The sequence below is a fragment of the Myotis nattereri genome (genome assembly GCF_964212035.1).
Source record: "Myotis nattereri genome assembly, chromosome: 1".
Lineage (NCBI taxonomy): Eukaryota > Metazoa > Chordata > Mammalia > Chiroptera > Vespertilionidae > Myotis > Myotis nattereri.
In genome coordinates, this window is record NC_138075.1 from 162748431 (window position 1) to 162769768 (window position 21338).

The window sequence follows — 21338 nt, forward strand, 5'->3', positions numbered from 1 at the left end:
TCCTCACATGGCAGAGAGAGTGAGCTAGCTCTCTGGTCTCTTCTCATAAAGATACTAAGCCCATCATGAGGGCCCCACCCACATATCATCATCAAAACCTAATTACCTCCCAAAGGCCCCATCACCAAATAGCATCACATTGAAGGAAGGAAGAAATTTCTAGGTTCTCCTAGCTGGTCTAATAATCAAATTGACAGAAGAAAGATTAACATAAGGAAATATGTTTAATTGCATACATATATGTGGGAACCCCGCGTACCTCAGACAGTCAGAAGGCCCACATACACAAGATGTTCAGAGACATAAAGGAAAATGAGGCACATATGACATTCTGAGCTAAGGCTGAGGTAAGATGCCTTGAGGCCTCAGAAGGGTTCAGGAAGGTCATTCACAAGACTGTAAGAAAAGCAGAGGTTCAGTAATTAGAAATTTGTCTTGCTTATAGGTAGCTCATAAAAAGTTATTTCTGATGATAACTCTGTTTATGGGCAAGGCCCCTAATTTAAATTCTTTAAGGGAGAGGTAAAAGTTTCTCTTGAGCCTGCAGGGTCTTATGGACAAAAAAGGGGAGCGGGGTGGGGGGGGCACATATTAAACCTGACAAGCTTAGGGGGAGCCTGCATGGTGGCCCTACAAACTCAGAGACCTAAAGTAACCTCATAGAATGATCTGAAATTAAAACTTGCTAACTAAAAACAGTTCGTGGAGGGTAGTCATGTCCTAGGGCGGTATTTTTCCCTAACAAAGGTCAATCTTCACCTAAACCAGTGATGGAAAACCTTTTGAGCTCGGCATGTCAGCATTTTGAAAAACCCTAACTTAACTCTGGTGCCGTGTCACATATAGAAATTTTTTGACATTTGCAACCATAGTAAAACAAAGATTTATATTTTTGATATTTATTTTATATATTTAAATGCCATTTAACAAAGAAAAATCAACCAAAAAAATGAGTTAGCGTGTCACCTCTGACATGCGTGTCATAGGTTCGCCATTACTGACCTAAACTGTGCCTGTCTATTGTCTTTTTGCATCTAAGATAACATATCTGATAACATACCTTTGGAATATCAAAGTCATTTCTTTTTTGGGGACCCCCAAAGTATAATCACTGAAACGAAGCAGAAACCACAAATCTCCTCATTGTTATTATCATGTTAATCGTTAACTGTTAGCTATCCTATGTCCACAAATGAAAAGCTATCATTCAGAATGGAAGGTCAGATAAAGAGCTTCACGGATAAGAAAAAGCTAAAGGAGTTCATCACCACCAAACCAGCATTATATGAAATGCTGAAAGGTATTCTTTAAGAAGAGGAAGAAGAAAAAGGAACTCTTACCATTTGCCACAGCATCGATGGAACTGGAGAGCGGATAAATACCACAAGATCTCACTTATTTGTGGAATATAATGAACAACATAAACTGATGAACAAGGACTGATCCAGAGACGGAGAGGCTTTGATTGGACTGGCGGGCCTTGGAGGGAAGGTAGGGGAGGGTGGGGGCAAGGGGGAAAGATCAACCAAAGGACTTATATGCAAGCATATAGGACTAACCAATGGACACGGACAACGGGGGGGTGAGGGGATGAGCGGGGTGGGGGGGGGGGGTTAGAGAGTACACATATGTAATATCTTAATCAATAAAAAAAAAAGAAGTATTTATGTTTGTTTTCCTTTTTTAAAAAAAAAAAACTTTTATTGATTCTTTACAAAGAGGAAGGGAGAAAGATAGAGAGTTAGAAACATCGATCAGCTGCCTCCTGCACATCTCCCACTGGGGATATGCCCGCAACCAAGGTACATGCCCTTGACCGGAATTGAACCTTCAGTCCGCAGGCCGACGCTCTATCCACTGAGCCAAACCGGTTTCGGCATGTTTGTTTTACTTTTTATCCAGTCCCAGAGATTTTCCTGCTTTGCTGCCTCCCACCTCCCTAATCTATCACCAGTGGATTTCATGTAACCCCTTATGTCTTCCCCTATGGTTCTGATGTATAAAATAAGTGTTAAAACTACCACTTTCTGGAGCTTTTTCTCAACCTGTTGAGATTTCGCTTCCCTTCAATTGCCTTCAGTTTGGCTCAGATAAACTCAAAAAAATTCTTACATTGCCTTCCATTCAAATAATTCACATGCCAAAGTGGCACCTCATGGGGAGGCCTATTGTGAATCCCTTCCGTGCTTAGGGTTTCAACATGTGAATTTTGAGGGGAAACAACATTTAGTCCATAGCAGGTAGGAGCAACAGAATAGAAGAGGCATGGGAAGTCTTAATGCTCTTACGGATTCTCTTAGAGATGAAGGCAAACCTAGGCCAAACACAAAGCAAATGCTTTAGTCATCAGCCCTTGGATTGTCAGGGTTATTACTTGGTTGTTGTTTTATTTTGTTTTTTACAGATAGAAGCCGGAAGTGTAAGTAAACAAATAAGGAAGGCCTAAAGAGGTGTATCTGAATACTTGGTAAAGGGGTGAAGGCTGTGACAAATTGGGGGGAAATTGACCCTTTGACACAGGACAGCCGCTATTCGGCTCCAGCTTGTGAGAGCTTAGTTTTGTCACATCCTCTGTTGTATAACAGTGATAGAGTAATGTAGTTTTTATGTGAAGCCACCTTATGATTAAATGTTGGTTTAAAATATATATAAAACACTCTCCAGGCCAAGCAAACACAGCTAAAACCCAGTTTTATTTCACAAGCCACTAAATTTCAGCCTCTCTCCTACTGTGCTGCCTTTCCCAGAGATACTTGTATTGTAATGGTTTGTAAACCTTTAAAGGGAAAAGCTCTGATAAGTTAGATTTTCAGACTAAAGAAAAGGGAGGATATTTGGACATTGTGCCTTCCCAGTGTCCCCTAAATCTCAAAGGTACACTACTGCCCATTCTAATGAGGTCTAAGACTAATCTTGGTTGGAAAACATAGTCTAAATAAGCCCTTTGGTTTTCTATACAAATCACATACATCTTCCATAATAGTTATATTTCATCACATGTAAGAAAGCGTGCAGTTATTATTTTTGGTAAGAACACCAATTTTATTTTAAAAGTAAAGCTCTTGGTTTACTGGTAAAGGAGCTTTTCCCCAGTTGGTATATTTTAAGAATATCAAGCCTCCCAGGTTTGCCCTAGACCTCACATTTGGCTGGTCATGGACTATCTGCACTGTCAGTCACCACCCCTAATCTAAAAGGTAACAGTATAAAGGAAAAAGCAATTATCAGTTCAAGGCCTGATTCTATGGCTTAAATGCTTGGATGGCTCCCAAAAATTCCCCTGGGAACCACAGGCACAGAAACGCTAGAGCATCTCATCTCTTCTGTTGAAAAGGGAAAATAGGGCACTTATCACCATGGTTACAGAGTTCTGTGGGTAGTCTTGGTCCCTTACTAACCAAAGAGACCAGTTAAGTGACCAACGGGGAATCTGAACGGCAGTTGCCTGGATGAGCTGGTCACAGCAGAGGAGCGCAGGCAACCTCAGGCGTCTTGGAACTGACACATATTCCTTCACCGGACAGGTTCACACGAGGAAAACATATTTTAAGCATGTTTTCCAATATTCATATTATAAAAATCAATGTGAATTTGGCTCATTTTTTTAAATTAACTGGAAGGTACAAGCATTCATTAAAAATCTGTATAGAGGAGCCCTGGCCAGGTAGCTCAGTTGGTTAGAGCTTCATCCCTACAGGCCACAGCTGCGGGTTCAATCTCACATACAAGAGTCAACCAATAGATGCATCAATAAGTGCAACAACAAACCAATGTTTCTCTTTATCTCAAATCAATAAATAAAAATATTTTTAAAATTTTACATTAATATTTGGGGAGATGGGGAAATTTTCCCTTTTTCCTCTCCTAGTTCTCTGGTTGCTCTAATAATCAATTGACATGAGACAGATAAAAAGAAGAAAATGACCAACTTTATGTATGTACATATAGGGGTTTCATAAGAATATGGGGGAACCAGGACAAATCCGACAGTCTCATCTTAAACTAGGGAGAAAAAGGGGTAGTGGTTTGTGACTTCAAAGTGGGGGAAAGCAATCCACATGGAGATGGGAGAGCAAATGTTTGGTAAACTAATGTTTGCTGGACCCACCGGAATGATGGGACGCCTGAGAGGACTTTGATCAAAGGGCCTCGCTGGGTTCCTCCCTGCACACACTGTTCCTTTGAACGATAGCGGTCTGTGATGCTAGCTTCCCTCCTAGTAGGATGTATCCATACCCTCAAGGACTTGGTGGATAGAAAAAGCATCTCATGCGATAACTTCGTATAGTCTCTCATGGGAGAATGGGTTTGATTAATCACTTTTCAGAATTCTGAGACTCAAAGATTTGTTTGACTCTCGTGCATTTTGCCTTTTAGATCCTTTAACGTATGCCCCTGCATATAGCTCAAAGAAAGTGGAGATTATTTTAAAGACTTCCAAAAAATATCCATTGGAAAGAAATTAATTATGATATCTATAACACAGTCTTAGGAAGAGAAATGTAAATGATAATAATAATAATAATAATAATACTCTAGTATAAAAAGAGGGGACATACAGAAAAACAGCTAAAAGGAACCCAAAGAGAGTCTGAAACTGTGTTGTGCAGTGTTGCCAGGGTAACAGTGAATATTTCCTACCTTCCTCTTGCACCACCACTGCTGCACCATGAAACTTAGACAATATTTAATCACAGCTGCATTCACCACCGATCACCAATACACAAAACCCAGCAGCTTCTTTGGCCATGGAAGCTCAAAGCAAAAAGAATCCTCAGGAATTACGGGACTAGGACTTCACTCATAGCCATGTAATAATTTCCTGCTAATTCTATAAGAGACAATGGTTGAATTTAATTCGAGGGGAAAAGACATAGTTTTAACCATAGCTCCAGCTATGCTAATCATTCACATAGATGATCTATTATAGCAATACAACATCCTATTTTCCTATTTTACTTAAGACAGCCCTAGAGAAGGTAAATAATGTTCTTAAAATCACAGAGCTGGTAAGTGGCCCAAATCGGATTGGACACATAACCTTTGATTCCAATGCTCATGCTCTCTATCATGGAGAACTACCAATATAAGAAGAATGGCAAATGCAAGCTGAGTAAGACAAGCATTAAGTTCCCTAGTTTTTGGAAGAGATAGGCCCCCTGTCTGGGCTGAAGGGTCAAGGACATCTTCATCGTGGGAGAGGGTAGCACTTGATCTGAGTCTCGTGTACTGGACAAGTTGAGAGATGAAGAAAGCCCATTCCAGGTCTGAATTTAATAGCAAACATGAAAAGATGTAAATCTGTAACTTATATAAGATGTACATTTGTAAATAATTATCCACTCAATAAATACATTGTGCACCTATTACGTGTAAGGTACTATGCTGGAGATACAGTGAACAAGAAGGTAAGGTGAGGGAAACAACATTTCTTAAAAATTGTTTTAAGTGTCCCTGCCTTATCGGGTGACTAGGATGACCAATACAACTATAGCAAGTAGTTAATGGGGGAAAAAATAATATAAGGCTGTCAAAATTATGAAGTAACTAGAGGCCCGGTGCACAAAATTCTTGCACTGGGTGGGTGTTCCTCAGCCCAGCCAGCCCCCTCTCACAGTCCGGGAGCCCTCAGGGGATGGCCTAAGCCACAGTCTGGCCATGGCGGCTTGGAGCACGCTCCCCTGGGCAGGTCTGCGGGTCCACTGGGGGCCGTGTTCCCAGTGCAGGTGGTGTGGCGTGCCTGCCCGCGAACCCCCAGCAGGAATGGCCTCGGAGCTGGGTGGTGCAGCCACTCAGAGCCCGCCCCCAGCCCTGATGTGTGGTGTGTGTCTGCTGGGGCTGGGGGTGTGCTCTGAGCTGGTTGTGATGTCCCAGCCTAATTTGCATATTTCTCTCTTATTATATAGGATAACTTTGTAATTGTGATGACCAACCTGTTTCTATGTCATATTTAAATATAAAATAATTTTGAAGTGGCCTACAAAGATACCATGCTGCGCAGAATGGAATGTAAGAACATATGGAAATTGGAGTAAAGAAAAACAAATATTTTTTTTAATGGGACAATAAATAAATAATAAAAATGACATGAAGCTGGGGTAAGGTCAGTCAAAAAAAATCAAATACCTGCCGTAAAGGGTTACAAATTTGAGTCTATAGTTCCTTACAGTCAACACTCCCCTCCCCAAAGAAAAACCCCACATCTGTTATATGAGTCTATAACACATAACAACCCATTTAATTAAGAAAATAAAAATGAATTTCTGGTAGCAAGAATAACAAAAACAGCTAACATTGGTTATCATGTGCAACTATGGGCTTAATTAATTTAAGTGCATTTTCTCATTTGATGATCACAATAACCTCATGAGATAGGTACTAGTACAGTCTCCATTTTAGAGAAGAAAATGAGGGTTAAGAAGCCCAGTGTACTTCCCAAAGCACATAATCAGTAAGTGGGGCAGGCAAACTCATGCCCAGGAACTTCACCACTAGGTTATATCTGAAATCACCTTTCCCTGTAAGTCCTCAAGAAAGTAGACCAAGCAATGGAGAAAAGTGTGCCCCGAACTTCAGTGCACATAGAAACTATCTGGGGATCTTAAAATGCAGACTCTGATTCAGTAGATATGGGGTGGGCCTCGACCTTCTGCATTTCCAACTTGCTCCCAGGAGACATATGTCATGCAGCTGACTCAGACCACCTGTGATTAGCCCAGCTGTGGCAAACAATATCCCTCTGGTTCTTGAGGTTCTATCTGATAGCATCCCTCAGAGGAAGTGGATGGCATAAAACTAAAGCATCTCTTTGTAAAAGCAAAACTATACAAGGAATGTAGCTCTGGAATGACTTGGCCTAACTAAGGAATTTAAAGAATCTAGAGGGGAAAAACAGATACTCTGTTAATCTATACCTATGCTCATACTATCTGTATGTAAGTGCCACAAAATTGTAGCTAGTCTCACAAATTGCAAGTTACTGGTGACTAGATCTCAATGAGGTAGGTGTTAAGTGCTAATTACTCACATGGCACTGGTTTACTGCAGAAAGTAAAAGAAGGCCATAGCACAGGGATATTCAGAGGGAAAGGACCTCCTGCTTTCATGCCTAGAAAACAGATTTTTCTAACATAACTGCTACATGGCAGCATCCAAGATAAAGAACTTCTTATTTCAATTAACAAAGGATGGGAAGGAGCTTCTGCGACTGCAACTTCAGAGCCCACAATTTTTTAACAAAACTGCGTATGTTCAATCACTATTTTGCTCTTGATTTAGAATTTGTTGCCAAGGAAACACCAATATCTAAGCGCAGTCCAGGTAAATCTTTCTTCTTCCTGTTTTTGAAGTGAATTGTCTAGCAAGATAGCAAGTTATAGTTTAGGTAATCCAGTAGCTAGTTGGGTTTAATCCTACTCACCATGTCCTTGAATCAGCTGGACCTCCTTATGCCTCAGTTTTTTTACCTTTAGTTTAAGGTAACTATGATTTTACTCTTGTACTCTCTGGTCATTCAACTCTGGGCCATGGTCGCTTTATCTGATGTATAGTTTGCCATCTCATTATGCTATCAAGAATCAGTAGATTCAAAGTCTTCTGTGAAATTATCCTGGGAAGGAAGGGGCATGAGAACTTCCATTTAATCCTTCAATAATGCAAAGCCAATACCTGCCTTGCCCAAAGGAACTGGGGCAATGTGAAAGAAAAATGAAGTTTTAGAAAATCCTGTCCCTACAAATATTATATAGTTCTCAGTTTCTATATTATATATGGTTTCTCAGTTTCATGGCACTTCAGAACTCAGAGCCAAGGAAAGCCCGAAACCTGGGTATGTGCCCTGACCGGGAATCAACCAGCAGCCTTGCAGTTCACAGGGTTATGCCCAACCAACTGGGCCACACTGGTCTGGGCTATAAAAGTTATTTCATGATTTCTATAGGGAGAGTAGAAGGACTGTAATATCTCTATAAGCAGTGTTAGTCAATTTTTATTGATAATTTAGAAAGGCTGCTTTCAGCTTCACTTCTCATTATTGTTAGTTTTATATAAATTTTTAAGATTGTGGTCAATATTGAGAAGGCTTTAATCAAGGTTTTTGTTTTTGTTTTTAACATGGGTACTTTAGAATTTAGAAGAATTTCCTACCAGTTGCATCTAATTTAGTACATTCCCTCTGAGAATGTGGCCACACCACGAAGCTCACCTCCGGGAAATCATAGACAGGCTCCTATTGGGGACCTTAAAAGCAGTACATGTTGCATTGTGTACTGAACCCCTCATCCCAAACAATTCCTAATGGATACGCTCCCCATTATTATTCATCAGAGAAATGCAAATTAAAACCAGAATAAGATACCACTTCACAGACTAGAAGGGCTTAAATTTAGATTGGCAAAGCCAGGTGTTCACAGAGATGAGGGGAAACTGGAACTCTTAAAAACTGATGGTGGGAGTGTAAAATGGCACAACCACTTTGCAAAAATACTTGGCAGAACTACCTAAACTAAACGTAGGTATACTTATATTTCCCAGTAATTCCATTCCTGGGTATATGTACAGAAGAGATAAGTGCTTGTATCCAACAAAAGACATGTACAGAAATGGTTATAGGTGCTTTTTCCCTAATATCCAGAAAATGGAAACAACCTGAAATCCCATCAGGATTTCAGGAGAAAGGAGAAAGGATGTATTGTGCTATAATCATAGAATGAAATAGTGTACGAAATGAGAATGAACTAACTTCCACTGCAGGCAACAACAAGGATAAGTCTCACAAATAGCATGCGTGAAGGAGTCCGGACACAACAGACTGTATACTATAGTATTTACAAATTTACAAGTGAATATGACAGCATTAACAAGAGGGCAGCACCAGTCCCTAATGATAGAAATCAGGAGGGTAGTTCCTGGGGGGTGGGAGTGGGGTTTGACCAGGAAGGAATGTTGGAAATCTACATCTTCCTCTGAGCAGTGGCTTCCAAGGTGATATATATGAAAAATTCATTGAGTTCTTGACTTAAGATTTGTATGTCATAAATATTGTGTCATACTTTAACATAAAATATTGTTTATATTGGCATCAATGCACACTTGCCTTGAAAAGAAAAAGAATCAATACATCGAAGCAGCTAGCCCTAGCCAGCTTGGCTCAGTGAATACAGCATCAGCCTGCAGAACTAAGGGTCCTGGGTTCGATTCCAGTCAAGGATAGTACCTTGGTTGCAGGCTCCTCCCCAGCCCAGACCCTGCCCTGGTCAGGGCGTGTCCTGGAGGCAACCAATTGATGTGTTTCTCTCACATCGATATTTCTCTCTGTCTTCCCCTCTCTCATCCACTCTCTCTAAAAATCCATGGGAAAATATCCTCAGTGAGGATTTAAAAAAAAGAAATATATCAAAGCAGCTAAACAGGAAAGTTGAGTCTCAACCACTGTGGCCTTGAGAGAGCCTAGGCCAGTGATGGCGAACCTATGACACGCGTGTCAGAGGTGACACGCGAACTCATTTTTTTGGTTGATTTTTCTTTGTTAAATGGCATTTAAATATAAAAAATAAATATCAAAAATATAAGTCTTTGTTTTACTATGGTTGCTAATATCAAAAAATTTCTATATGTGACACGGCACCAAAGTTAGGGTTTTTCAAAATGCTGACATGCCGAGCTCAAAAGGTTCGCCGTCACTGATCTAGACCCTAGGGGAAGAAGGACGGAGGACAGAACATGGGGTATCTCTGAGCACCGAGTATATATAAGCTGTTTCTCTCTCTCTGTCTTCATCCCTCCTTCCCTCCAATTTTTTTTTCTTATTTCTTGCTTTTCCCCCTCAAATCTTTCCTAACTACAGAAAGAATAAGTAGAAGCAGAGCTATGGAGTCAGGGAAGCCTGGTGCATCACCCTCTTATGGTTTTGCATGAGGCAAGGCTAGGCTTCTGCAGGAATGGGTTGGCAGGTCATCGCACCCTCTCTAACACTGGAGTCGTGTGAAACTCTAAATGGAAGAGGTTTGATAGTGAGTCCCCTATAGTCTTACTAATTGTAATTATGCTTTTTCAATTATCTTTATTACTTTATTTCAGCAACAAAGAACTTGTAGAAGGCATATTAACCCCCTAAAACAACCTAAATCAATGTTAAAGATGTTTATAGAAGCTACCTGAAGGAATTTCTTAAAATAAAGAACGTTAACACCATTTGGTGGTTATTCTATGGCACATCTCACAATGGCACGTTTGGGTCATCAGTGTAAACCAGGGTCTGAAATATCGCTTTAAATGCAACACACTAAAGTGGGTCTCTTAAAGGTAAAAAAAATGCTCATTTACATGAGGATTGGAATTATTTTTCTAGTATTATGAGAATGAGTGTGTGTGGTTCAGGGTAAAATTGGCAGTATTATATCTCAAATGACATAGATTGAAATAAAAACTATATCTTCTGGGAAAATGTAAGAAAATTTGAAGAGGTTCTAGGGATGACAAAAATACTTCAAAGGTTCAAGGGAAAAATTCAGTTTACGGATTTTGTGTTCTCTACATTGAAGAGTTCTAATTTGCTTCCTAAAATATGAAAGCAGAGAGGAAAACTTTTTGATCATTTATCTACAACCTGAAAAGTTTCTGCGTTCACATTTGGACAAAGAAGAGATTGACGATGATCCAGTCACCTTGCCTATGGGTAAACTTGACACACCAACTTGAAAGTGAAACAAGTAGTTTAAATACAGCATAAGCATTTTATTGAATTCTAGTTTGACACTTTTGTTATCTTCACATCATGTTTCTGATTTCAAGGAGAGAACTGTGCTATGATATGAAGGCAACAAATCTAATTGTATTTAAGATTAAAAACACCTCTTTGGAAGACTAGGAATATGTGCCTTATGCTAAAAAAAAATAGTGCAGTTAGAAAATGTGACTGCGGGGAGTCCTCACTATGCACTAGTAATCACCCCAAGTCCCTGCTCTTTAAATGTGTTGTTAGGAAGGAGATAGGAATAGTTCGAGGGAGTAAAGTGAGTAGAACTAGGTAAGAGGTTCAAACCACAATCTACCACTCACTCCCTGACCCTGCACATATTATGTAACTTCTCTGCACCTCTGTCTCCACATCTGTAAAATGGGAATAACTCCACTAACCTCGTAAGGCTTTTATAACTAACAAATGCTAAAACACTTCTAAAGCAGCTAGGAAAATGCCTTACACATGGCAGTACTCCATAGCATGAGCGCTTCTACTTGATCCTCTTCCCTTTTGTTGACAATATTCATAGCCTTTTATTTTTCCCCATAGAGGACTTTCTGTAATACAAAAAGCGAATACAATAAAATACCCCCGAAACTTAATAGAGCAGAAAATGGAAACGTAGAGACATGGAAACGAGAGTTTATTTTAAGCAGAACACCACATGTCATCGTTTAGGCTAATGACGACTTTAGCTCCTTCAGTGGACCCACCGGTGCCAACGAACACATCAAAGGAGCCAAATCTCTGACGTGACAGGTTTCTTTCCTCTGTTCCTCCCACCGCTTCGTGCAGTGCTCACTGACTTCAAACCCAGCTGGGGTGAGCAGTAATGAAACTCAAATCAAATACTCCTCGATCCAGAAGAGGTCAAACTCAGATCCCTGGCAAATGTAGAAGCAACACCTCACTTAAAAGATTTTGCACAGCGACTTGATGGCACAGCAGCATGAGCTACAACCAGAGCAGCTTCCACTAAAGGTTCCACACGCATCGCAAGGGCCCCGTGCACCACTGAGAGCGAAACGCCACTGTGTTCCAGGAGGAGCATTGAGGACACTCGTCTGGTTTATAAATCCCCACCCCACCCCACCCCCATGCTTTCCGTTGGCAATGGCTTGCTTTTAGTCCAAATAACATTCTCCAGGAATTCCTGGGCCTCTTGGACCCCTGTCTTGAGCGACATGAAGGAGCAGCTCTGGGTCCCTGGGAGAGGCGGTTCGTAGTGGAAAGAAAGTGGAAACCAAAAGCACCTGCGTGTCCAAGTGTTTAGGCTCCGGGCCAGGTTAGCACCTGGTTAGCCTCAATCTAAGATACGGAGGGAAACACACGCCACTTCATCTGGGTTTCATCATGGATGTCTTCCTAATAAAAGCACAGCTACTCGAAGGAAGAGCCTTAACAACATCAGAGTCCAAATGGATTCTTTTGCCCCATTCTGGGGAGTTGTTCCAGCCAAGATTAGGTAATGTCTGAGACGCCCCATTCTCGCCAGCAAATTCTGTGTTTTGGTTTGGGAGTGGTAACTGGAGAGGGGCTCCATTTAATCTGCCCACTGTCGGCGGTAAAACTGCCAGCCATCCGTTGTAAGAGAAAACATATCGGCTGTGCCATTTTGACTTGGCTGCCTCACGATGGCTATTTCAACTTTTCATGACCAAGTAAAGCGTGCAACCAACATCCCTGAGTATTATGCATTGTTATTGCCAAGACTCACCCATCCTTCAGCCTCTCACTGAGACGCCCTCTTTCTGAACCTTGTCTTACCCTCAGCTTGGGAGAGATTAAGGGAGGGAGTTGGAAGAGGGAATTGTGCACATCACTTGGTGGTGGAATATATGTACTGGAGGCTAATTCCAGCAGGTCATAAATGCAAGAAGTTCATCAAAAGGTCGATGAACCTTGGGGCTTCAGCAGGGCTGAAGATCTGCATGTTATTGCCTGCTGCCAGACAGCTGAGGGCAGTTCCCCCAACCTGATAATCCTTTACTGTTTACCAAACCTTACCTTTGCTATGTATATCTGCTTTGCTATATGGCAAAATGTGTGCATAAAAAGCCCTGGGTACGGAAATTCAGAGAGCTTAGTTAGTAAAGCTAAGCCTCCCCTGGATCCCCCAAAATGCCTCCCAAATTTATATTTCATGTCTAGTCTCTTTAATAATTTGCATCGCAGCCCTTTCTCCAGATTCCTAAACCCTAGTAGATGTGGATAAGACCCCGGCACATATGCCAGTTTCATTACTTTTCTTTTTAAAAAGCTGAAAGTTTAATGGTTTATGTTGGGGGCCCTATCAAAATGTCTCTGACTCAAAATAGCTGCCTGAAAATGTCACAGACTGTGAACTGTTCAGAAACATTAAGAAAAACGTCTCCAGAGAAAGCAGTAGTATTTCTCTCGATGACCGTGAGTAATCACCAAAGGATTCATCCAAAAGATGCTGGGGCATTTGTATCCAAAGGGGCCTATCTACCTGTATGCTCACCACACGTTCTCTTCTGTGTATAAGGAAATACCATAAGGATATGAAGACAGAGCTCAGGAAGCCTTAGAAATTCACCAGAGACTTCAAGGATCATGAAATGGCCCAACCTTTCATCTCAGGCTCACAGAAGGCCTTAAGAATGTCATCAGTGGGCCCAGCCGGCGTGGCTCAGTGGTTGAGTGTCAATCTAAGAACTAGGATGTCTGGAATCGATTTCTAGTCAGGGCACATGCCCAGGTTGTAGACTCAATCCCCAGTAGGGGGTATGCAGAAGGTAGCCAATCAGTGATTCTCTCTCATCATTGATGTTTCAATCTCTCACTCCTTCTTCCTTCCTCTCTGAAATCAATACTATACATATATATATATATATTATCATCAGTGGGATGAATGCACATATATGAATCTTGGATTCCTTTGCTTTGTTACTGTTACCATAACTCATAGCAATACAAGTACATAAACAGGAAAGAGCAGGAAGTGAGCTACATATCATATGCTTTTGTCTGCCATTTCCAGATAATACATGGGAGCAGGTTTAGAAGGAAGAACATACCCTCTGGAAGGGAAAAGACAGCTAATTTCATTGCTCTACTTCCGTGGACCCAATCATGTTTCAGTTTTCCTACTACAACGTTAAAGGGGATGGTCCTGCTGGGAGGCTCCTCTGAAAAAGAAAGGACAATAGAAAGGTCACCAATAAAAGGCGATGGCAGTGCAGCAGAGTATGCAATAAAAAACAAGCAAACAATCTGGGAAAAAGCATCCCCTTAGTAAAACCAAGAGTAGTGCCAATAAAAATATGTAACCATTACTGGAAACCAATACCTTCATCTTGTCACATATCCATGCAAATGTTAATAAGCCTCTTTCATTAAAAATGCTTCTCTTACTTGAAACAAGTATAGCACTTAAAAAAAAAATAATTACTCATCCGCTCCAAACACATTCATCAGCCTTTGCCGATATTGTACAATTATACTCTTTTCTCCAAAATATAGAGGAAATCAAAATATAAGAAAGCACGACCTGGGAATGTTAGGAATTCAATAAGGTTTTACCTCAACCTTAAGCATTATTTCCAGTTGCTGATATATACAGGTAGTACACCGGTGCTTTCCAATAGAACTTTCTCCGAAGATGGAAATATTCTATATCTGCACTATCCAATACCGTAGCCACTAGCTATTGAATACTTAAAATCCAGAGAGTGCAACTAAGGAAGTGAATTTTTAATTTATTTATATTTATATAGCCACACGTGACTAACGGCCATCAAATTAGACAGTATAGATTACTTAGCTATTGCTTTGTTACTTTGCACATTCTTTTCGCATTAACTATGACTGATCAGGGAAAAAATGTTGTCAGAAGTACAAGAAAATATACAAAAGTTTGTGCATATCTTTAGCGCATAAAAATTTTGGAAAATGAGTAAGAAAATAACAAAATCCAGTGGGGGGGGGGGGGAGTGGACAAACTGAATAAATAGACAATTCTCCAAAAAAAAATAAAATTGCAATAGATATTTAGAAAAAATCCCCAACATCACAATTGATATCAATGAAAAAATTTAAATGAAGACACCTTCAAGTTGGCAAAGATTAACAAATGGTTATAAACAATATTAATAAGTTTATGAGCATTTATACTAGAACTTGGACAATCTTTCAGGACAGTTTGTCAATATGCATCCAAAGCTTTAGGAATGATCTTTGTCTGACATGGTCATTTCATTGTTTGTGGGAGTTTTTTGTTGTTAATTCTTACTGGAGGATATTTTTTCCATGGATTTTTTTTTTTTTAAGAGAGAGAGTGGAGGGGAGAGAAGGAGGGGGAGTGAGACACATCAATTGGTTGGCTCCTGCATGCACCCTGATGAGGGCTGGGGATTGAACCTGACACGAGGTGCTGGTAGTCTTGACCCAGCATCTAGAAGGGTTTAGGAATCTGGAGAAGGCGCTGTGCTTAACTTAAATAAGAGTCCAGATACAACACGTAATTTTGAAAGGCATTATAGGGAGTCAGAGAAGACTAAGCTAAAGGAACTAAGTTCTCTTTGCCTCAGGACCCCTTGCTATTTATTAACACAATTTGTCCTAAGGCAACGTAGATACACATCAAAGGCTAGGGTTAGGTACAGAATCCATTGTCAGATTGGGGAATTGCCTACGGTTGTTCAGGTGTTTGGCCAGTAGGAGGCAATAACATGTAGATTAAGATGCACTTAGCTGTCTGGCAGCAAGCAATCAATTTATGCATCCTTTTCAGGTTTGGGGAAATGCCTTCAGCCATTTCCAGATGATTCAGCCCTGCTGACATGCTGGAATTGGCTTCCGGCAACCAGGTACATGCCCTTGACCAGGAATCAAACCCACCAACCTTCGGTGTGCAAGCCAACGCTCTAACCACTGAACTCACTGGCCAGGGCATTTTGTGGGGGTTTTTTTGGCAAGGAAATAATCAGATATACAAAAAGATGTATATAAAAGGCTCTTCCCAACAGCTCATTGTGATAGTAAGAAACTTAAAAAAGTACTTGAAGTTTATGTTTATAAAATAGTGAAATCTTCTCTAAGGTATATTATGCATATATTAATTGAAAAAAAGTCTGAAAGAATATTTATTAAAATGTCAAAACTCATTTTTACTGTGCTATGGGATACAGGCAATTTTTTTTTCAATGATTTCCACATTAGGCATACATTATTGTGTAAATCAAAAGCCATAAGTTCTATTTTTAAAATATGCACAGTGAAATCTTGCCTTTGTAATGCTTTCCCCACCGGATCCCTGACAGTGGAAGGCATCACTGAAAGGTGGAAAGATTTTTCAAGCTGGTCCCATGTTAGGACTTGGCTTACAAAATGTTGTCTCAAGCAACACTTCAAAACTTTAATGCACATACTGGTCACCCTAGAATCTTGTTAAAATGAAGATGCTGCTTCAGTAGGGCTGGGTAAGGGCCTCAGCGGCTGCGTTCCTAACAAGTGTCTGCCTGGCAAGGCGAATGCTGCAGGCGGTGGCCTGCACGCCCAGTTGCAAGGGCTTCAGCCAATTATCAATCACCAACCACAGTTTGCCACTCTGGAGCCATGCTACTCCCTTCCCCATTCTCAAAGGTATTTCTTCTGTTCTCAGGTTAACTTCATCAGAACACCCACTTTGAGCTTTGTGTTGGCTTAACATGGCTTCCTGCGCTGGTCTGCATTTACTTTATAAATCACTGCCGACTTCTAGTGTTTGACCTTGCTACACATTACAGTCACCTGGGGAGCTTTTACTGCTCAATGAAGTCAATATTAATTCTAACATGACCAGCCATGTTTGCTAACCACTATTCTACAGAGAAGGAGAACATCTGAGGAAGATGAGGTCATCAATACATGAGCAATAGCAGACATAGCTGTGCTCACTTTCCTATCAGATAACCAACCCCTTCTCAGGATCATAAGGGACCCTCACATCAGCATTATATAATAGAAACATAATGCAAGCCATGTGTCATTTTTAAATTCCTGATAGCCACATGAAAAGTTTTAAAACAAAAAAAAAGGAGACATATGTAATACTCTTTGTAGTACTTTAAGCAATAAAACAAAATTTAAAAAAAAAGTTTTAAAACAGCCCGGCTGGCATGGCTCAGTGGTTGAGTGTCAATCTATGAACAAGGAGGTCATGGTTCAATTTCTAGTCAGGGCACATGCCCGGGTTGCAGCTCAGTCCCCAGTGGGGGGCGAGCAGAAGGCAGCCAGTCAATGATTCTGTTTCATCATTGATGTTTCTATCTCTCTCGCCCTCTCCCTTCCTCTCTGAAATCAATACAAATATATACATATTTAAAAGAATTTTGAGCTATAAAATTGTGAATGGCTCATAGAATGCAATTTACTAAATTAGTCCCTGTTCTTACAAACTAGAGTAATCTCATCCTTTGACAGTTGAAAATGTATATAATTTATATTTTTACAGTCAGTGATCCATAGTTAATTTTCATCTTTGGGGGGATTGGCAGTTTCCACACATTTTAGCTAGGGTGCTGTGTCCCTGTTGGCTTGGAATAGCAGGAGGCATTCAGTTTGTTTATAGCGGTTCTCCAGATAGATATGATTGGTCTGATAGGGGAGCAAGGTTGTTCTGAGTGAAAAGAAGATCCCTAATTTGGGGTCTGTTTGGGGAGAGATGCTGAAAATGTTGTCCTAATGAAGGATAAAATCATGTAGATGAGGAAGATGTATTTATTTCTATTCTTTAACCCCTAGTCAGTGTGAGGTATGGTATTCAAATGTATATAGTTTCAAAGTTATTCTTACTTTCTCAAACTTCAAATAAAATATGAAATATTCTTCTGTGAGGACTCATCAGGCCAATGATACACAATCAGAATCAAGAAAGCTGTCTGTGTAAAATTCATCACACTGAATACAAATCAGTTGAATAAAGTTTAAGCCAAATAATGGATGGACTAAACAATGAGTAAGATGTGTTTCCACTTTTAAATTTCGAATTAATGTGTCTCTTATGGTCAAGAGCTTAAAATTTAAACAAAGTAACAATAACGCAGAGCACTGTTAATAAAATTATTGATGTTCTGCCCTGGCCAGTGCGGCTGAGTTGGTTGAGCATATCAATAAGTCATCGGTCCAATTCCCAGTCAGAGCACATGCCTGGGCTGCAGGCTTGATCTCTGATGGGGGGCATGCAAGAGGCAGCCCATCTATGTTTCTCTTTTCCTCTCCCTTCCTTTCTCTCTAAAATCAATAAAAACATACTTTAAAAAAATTACTGATGTTCTGAATATTGACCTAGAATGGTATATGTTCTACAGTCTAACTCTTTAAAGCTTGTCTATTGCTTGCTTACATGTAGATTATTTTTAAATGCATTGGCCATGGCACCTCCACCAATATACCTACCCCACTACCAAGTGGAAAAAAGTAGAAAAGGTACTACGACTTTAATATTAAGAGAGTTTATACCTCTACCTTATTCTTGTTCTAGGGAAAAAGCACCAAATCATTAGGCTTTACATTTCATCACTTCCTAAAAAGATAACTCTAGAGTTTTACTTGTGGTAGATGTGTCATCTTTCTTACCTAAACCAATACATTGCCATGTCTTCATCCTTCGCCACACCAGCTCCTGGGTAAAACCAAAAGATATCATAAAGAAAGGGAAACTCAGTCAACTGCTTGATGCTAAAATCTTCTATAAACCTATAAGATACAGAAATATAGCCAGCAAATCCCTACTCTCTCTCTTCCCCCCATTGAATGAGCACCAGAATAACAAGGAAGTTACCTTTCAGGTGTCTCTGGCCAACAATATGCTGGGCACTGGGGTACCCAAAGCAAGCATAAAGATGTGCCACATGGAAATGGAATCTCTGAGAATACATCCAGATGTAAAGCAAAGAGATCATGGTTCCCATTATGACCAGGAGCTGGGAGAGGGGAAAACAGAAGAGAGAATGAGAAGAAAACTTTGAGGATCTACTTCAAATATGGGTCAGATGTGAGAGAAATAAGTATATTCTATTGGAAAGGCATTTCAGGATGCAATGCATATGACTTAAAGATGAGGTGTGTCGTTTATTGGTCTCTGTTGGGACAATAATATTTATTGTGACTAGTCTTTCAACTTATTTTTAGTCATTCTGATATATACTTTTCCTGGGTGGTGCAGATAACTGTATTGAATAATTAACTAAGATTAGATGCTAACCAACAGGATGTTGGAACTTCATAAAAGAAAAAACATGAAAAGAGTTAATGTTTTTGCTCATTGAACGCGGGGATACCAGTTCTGCTCCATCTGCGCAAGCTGAGTGCGCACACCAGCAACCATGTCTAAGGGACCTGCAGTTGGCATTGATCTTGGCACCATCTACTCTTGTGTGGGTGTATTCCAGCATGGAAAAGTGGAAATAATTGCCAATGATCAAAAAAACCAAACCACCCCGAGTTATGTTGCCTTTACTAATACTGAGCAATTGATCGGTGATGCTGCAAAGAATCAAGTAGCAATGAATCCTACCAACACGGTTTTTGATGCCAAGCGCTTGATTGGACATAGATTTGATGATGCTGTTGTCCAGTCTGACATGAAGCATTGGCCTTTCATGGTGGTGAATGATGCTGGCAGGCCCAAGATCCAAGTAGAATACAAGGGAGAGACAAAAAGCTTTTATCCAGAAGAGGTGTCATCCATGGTTTTGACAAAGATGAAGAAAATCGCAGAAGCCTACCTTGGGAAGACTGTTACCAATGCGGTTGTCACAGTACCTGCTTACTTCAATGACTCTCAGCGTCAGGCCACCAGAGATGCTGGAACTATTGCTGGTCTCAATGTACTTAGAATCATCAATGAGCCAACTGCCGCTGCTATTGCTTACGGTTTAGACAAAAAGGTTGGAGCTGAAAGAAACGTGCTGATCTTTGACTTGGGAGGTGGCACTTTCGATGTGTCAATCCTCACAATTGAAGATGGAATATTTGAGGTCAAATCTACAGCTGGGGGCACCCACTTAGGTGGAGAAGACTTTGACAACCAAATGGTCAACCATTTCATTGCAGAGTTCAAACACAAGCATAAGAAGGATATCAGTGAGAAGAGGGCTGTCTGTTGCCTTCACACTGCTTGTGAACATGCGAAGCGTACTCTCTCTTCCAGCACCCAGGCCCGTATTGAGATTGATTCACTCTATGAGGGAATCAACTTCTATACCTCTATCACCTGTGCCCGATTTGAAGAATTGAATGCTGACCTTTTCCGTGGCACCTGGGACCCTATAGAGAAAGCCCTTCGGGATGCCATGCTTGACAAGTCCCAGATCCATGATATTGTCCTGGTGGATGGCTCTACCCGCATTCCCAAGATTCAGAAACTCCTACAGGACTTCTTCAATGGAAATAAGCTGAATAAGAGCATCAACCCTGATGAGGCTGTCGCTTATGGTGCAGCTGTCCAGGCAGCCATTTTCTCTGGAGATAAATCTGAGTGTCCAAGATGTGCTGTTGCTGGATGCCATGTCTCTTTCCCTTGGCATTGAGATGGCTGGCAGCTTCATTATGGTCTTCATAAAGTGCAACACCACCATCCCCACCAAGCAGACACAGACCTTCACCACCTACTCCGACAACCAGGCAGGCGTGCTCATCCAGGTTTATGAAGGTGAGCGTGTCATGAACAAGGATAACAACCTTCCTGGTAAATTTGAACTCACAGGCATGCCTCCTGCACCTCATGGTGTCCCCCAGATTGAAGTCACGTTTGATGTTGATGTCAATGACATCCTCAATGTCTCTGCTGTGGATAAGAGTACAGGAAAAGAGAACAAGATTACCATCACTAACGACAAGGGTCGTCTGAGGTAGGAAGACATTGAGCCCATGGTCCAGGAAGCTGAGAAGTACAAAGCTGAAGATGAGAAGCAGTGGGACAAGGTGTCTTCCAAGAATTCACTTGAAGCCTATCTTTTCAACATGAAAGCCACTGTTGAAGATGAAAAACTCCAAGGCAAGATCAATGATGACAAACAGAAGATTCTTGACAAGACCAATGAAATCATCAACTGGCTTGAGAAGAACTAAACTGCAGAAGAGGAAGAATTTGAACATCAGCAGAAAGAGTTGGAAAAAGTCTGCAACCCCATCATTACCGAGCTGTACCAGAGTGCAGGAGACATGCCAGAAGGAATGCCTGGGTGCTTCCCTGGTGGCAGAGCCCCTGCATTTGGTGGTACCTCCTTTGGACCCACCATTGAAGAGGTTGATTAAGCCAGCTTTGAGCATAGATCTAGCATTGTTCCACGCAGAATACTGAAGGACCCAAATTTGTAGCAAATTCCATGGCAGTTCTAAAAGTTGAGCTGCTGTATAGTAAGTGGGCATTCCTGATACTTGAATACAGACTGTGCACAGGGAAAAGAAATAATGCACTTTATAACTGTACTAGAGGCCTGGTACACAAATTTGTGCACAGATGGGGTCTGGCCGGCCCACCCTGATCAGGTTCGATTGAGGCCAATTGGGCCAGGCCAGCTGGGGGGAGGTGCCTCAGGTGGTTGGCCAGCCGGTCCTGCCCGCTGGTCAAACTCCCAGTTGAACTCCT

General features: G+C 40.9%; 1 protein-coding gene across 1 annotated transcript; it reads left to right on the forward strand.

The window, feature by feature from the left end:
- Positions 1–19071: 19071 nt before the first annotated feature.
- LOC308522157 (heat shock cognate 71 kDa protein-like) lies at positions 19072–21004 on the forward strand (the record flags this gene model as incomplete). The annotated part of the gene is given in 4 exon segments (XM_081095377.1): positions 19072–20225; positions 20227–20599; positions 20603–20815; positions 20819–21004. Coding segments are annotated over 4 exon segments (1926 nt in total).
- Between the last annotated feature and the right edge of the window lie 334 nt (positions 21005–21338).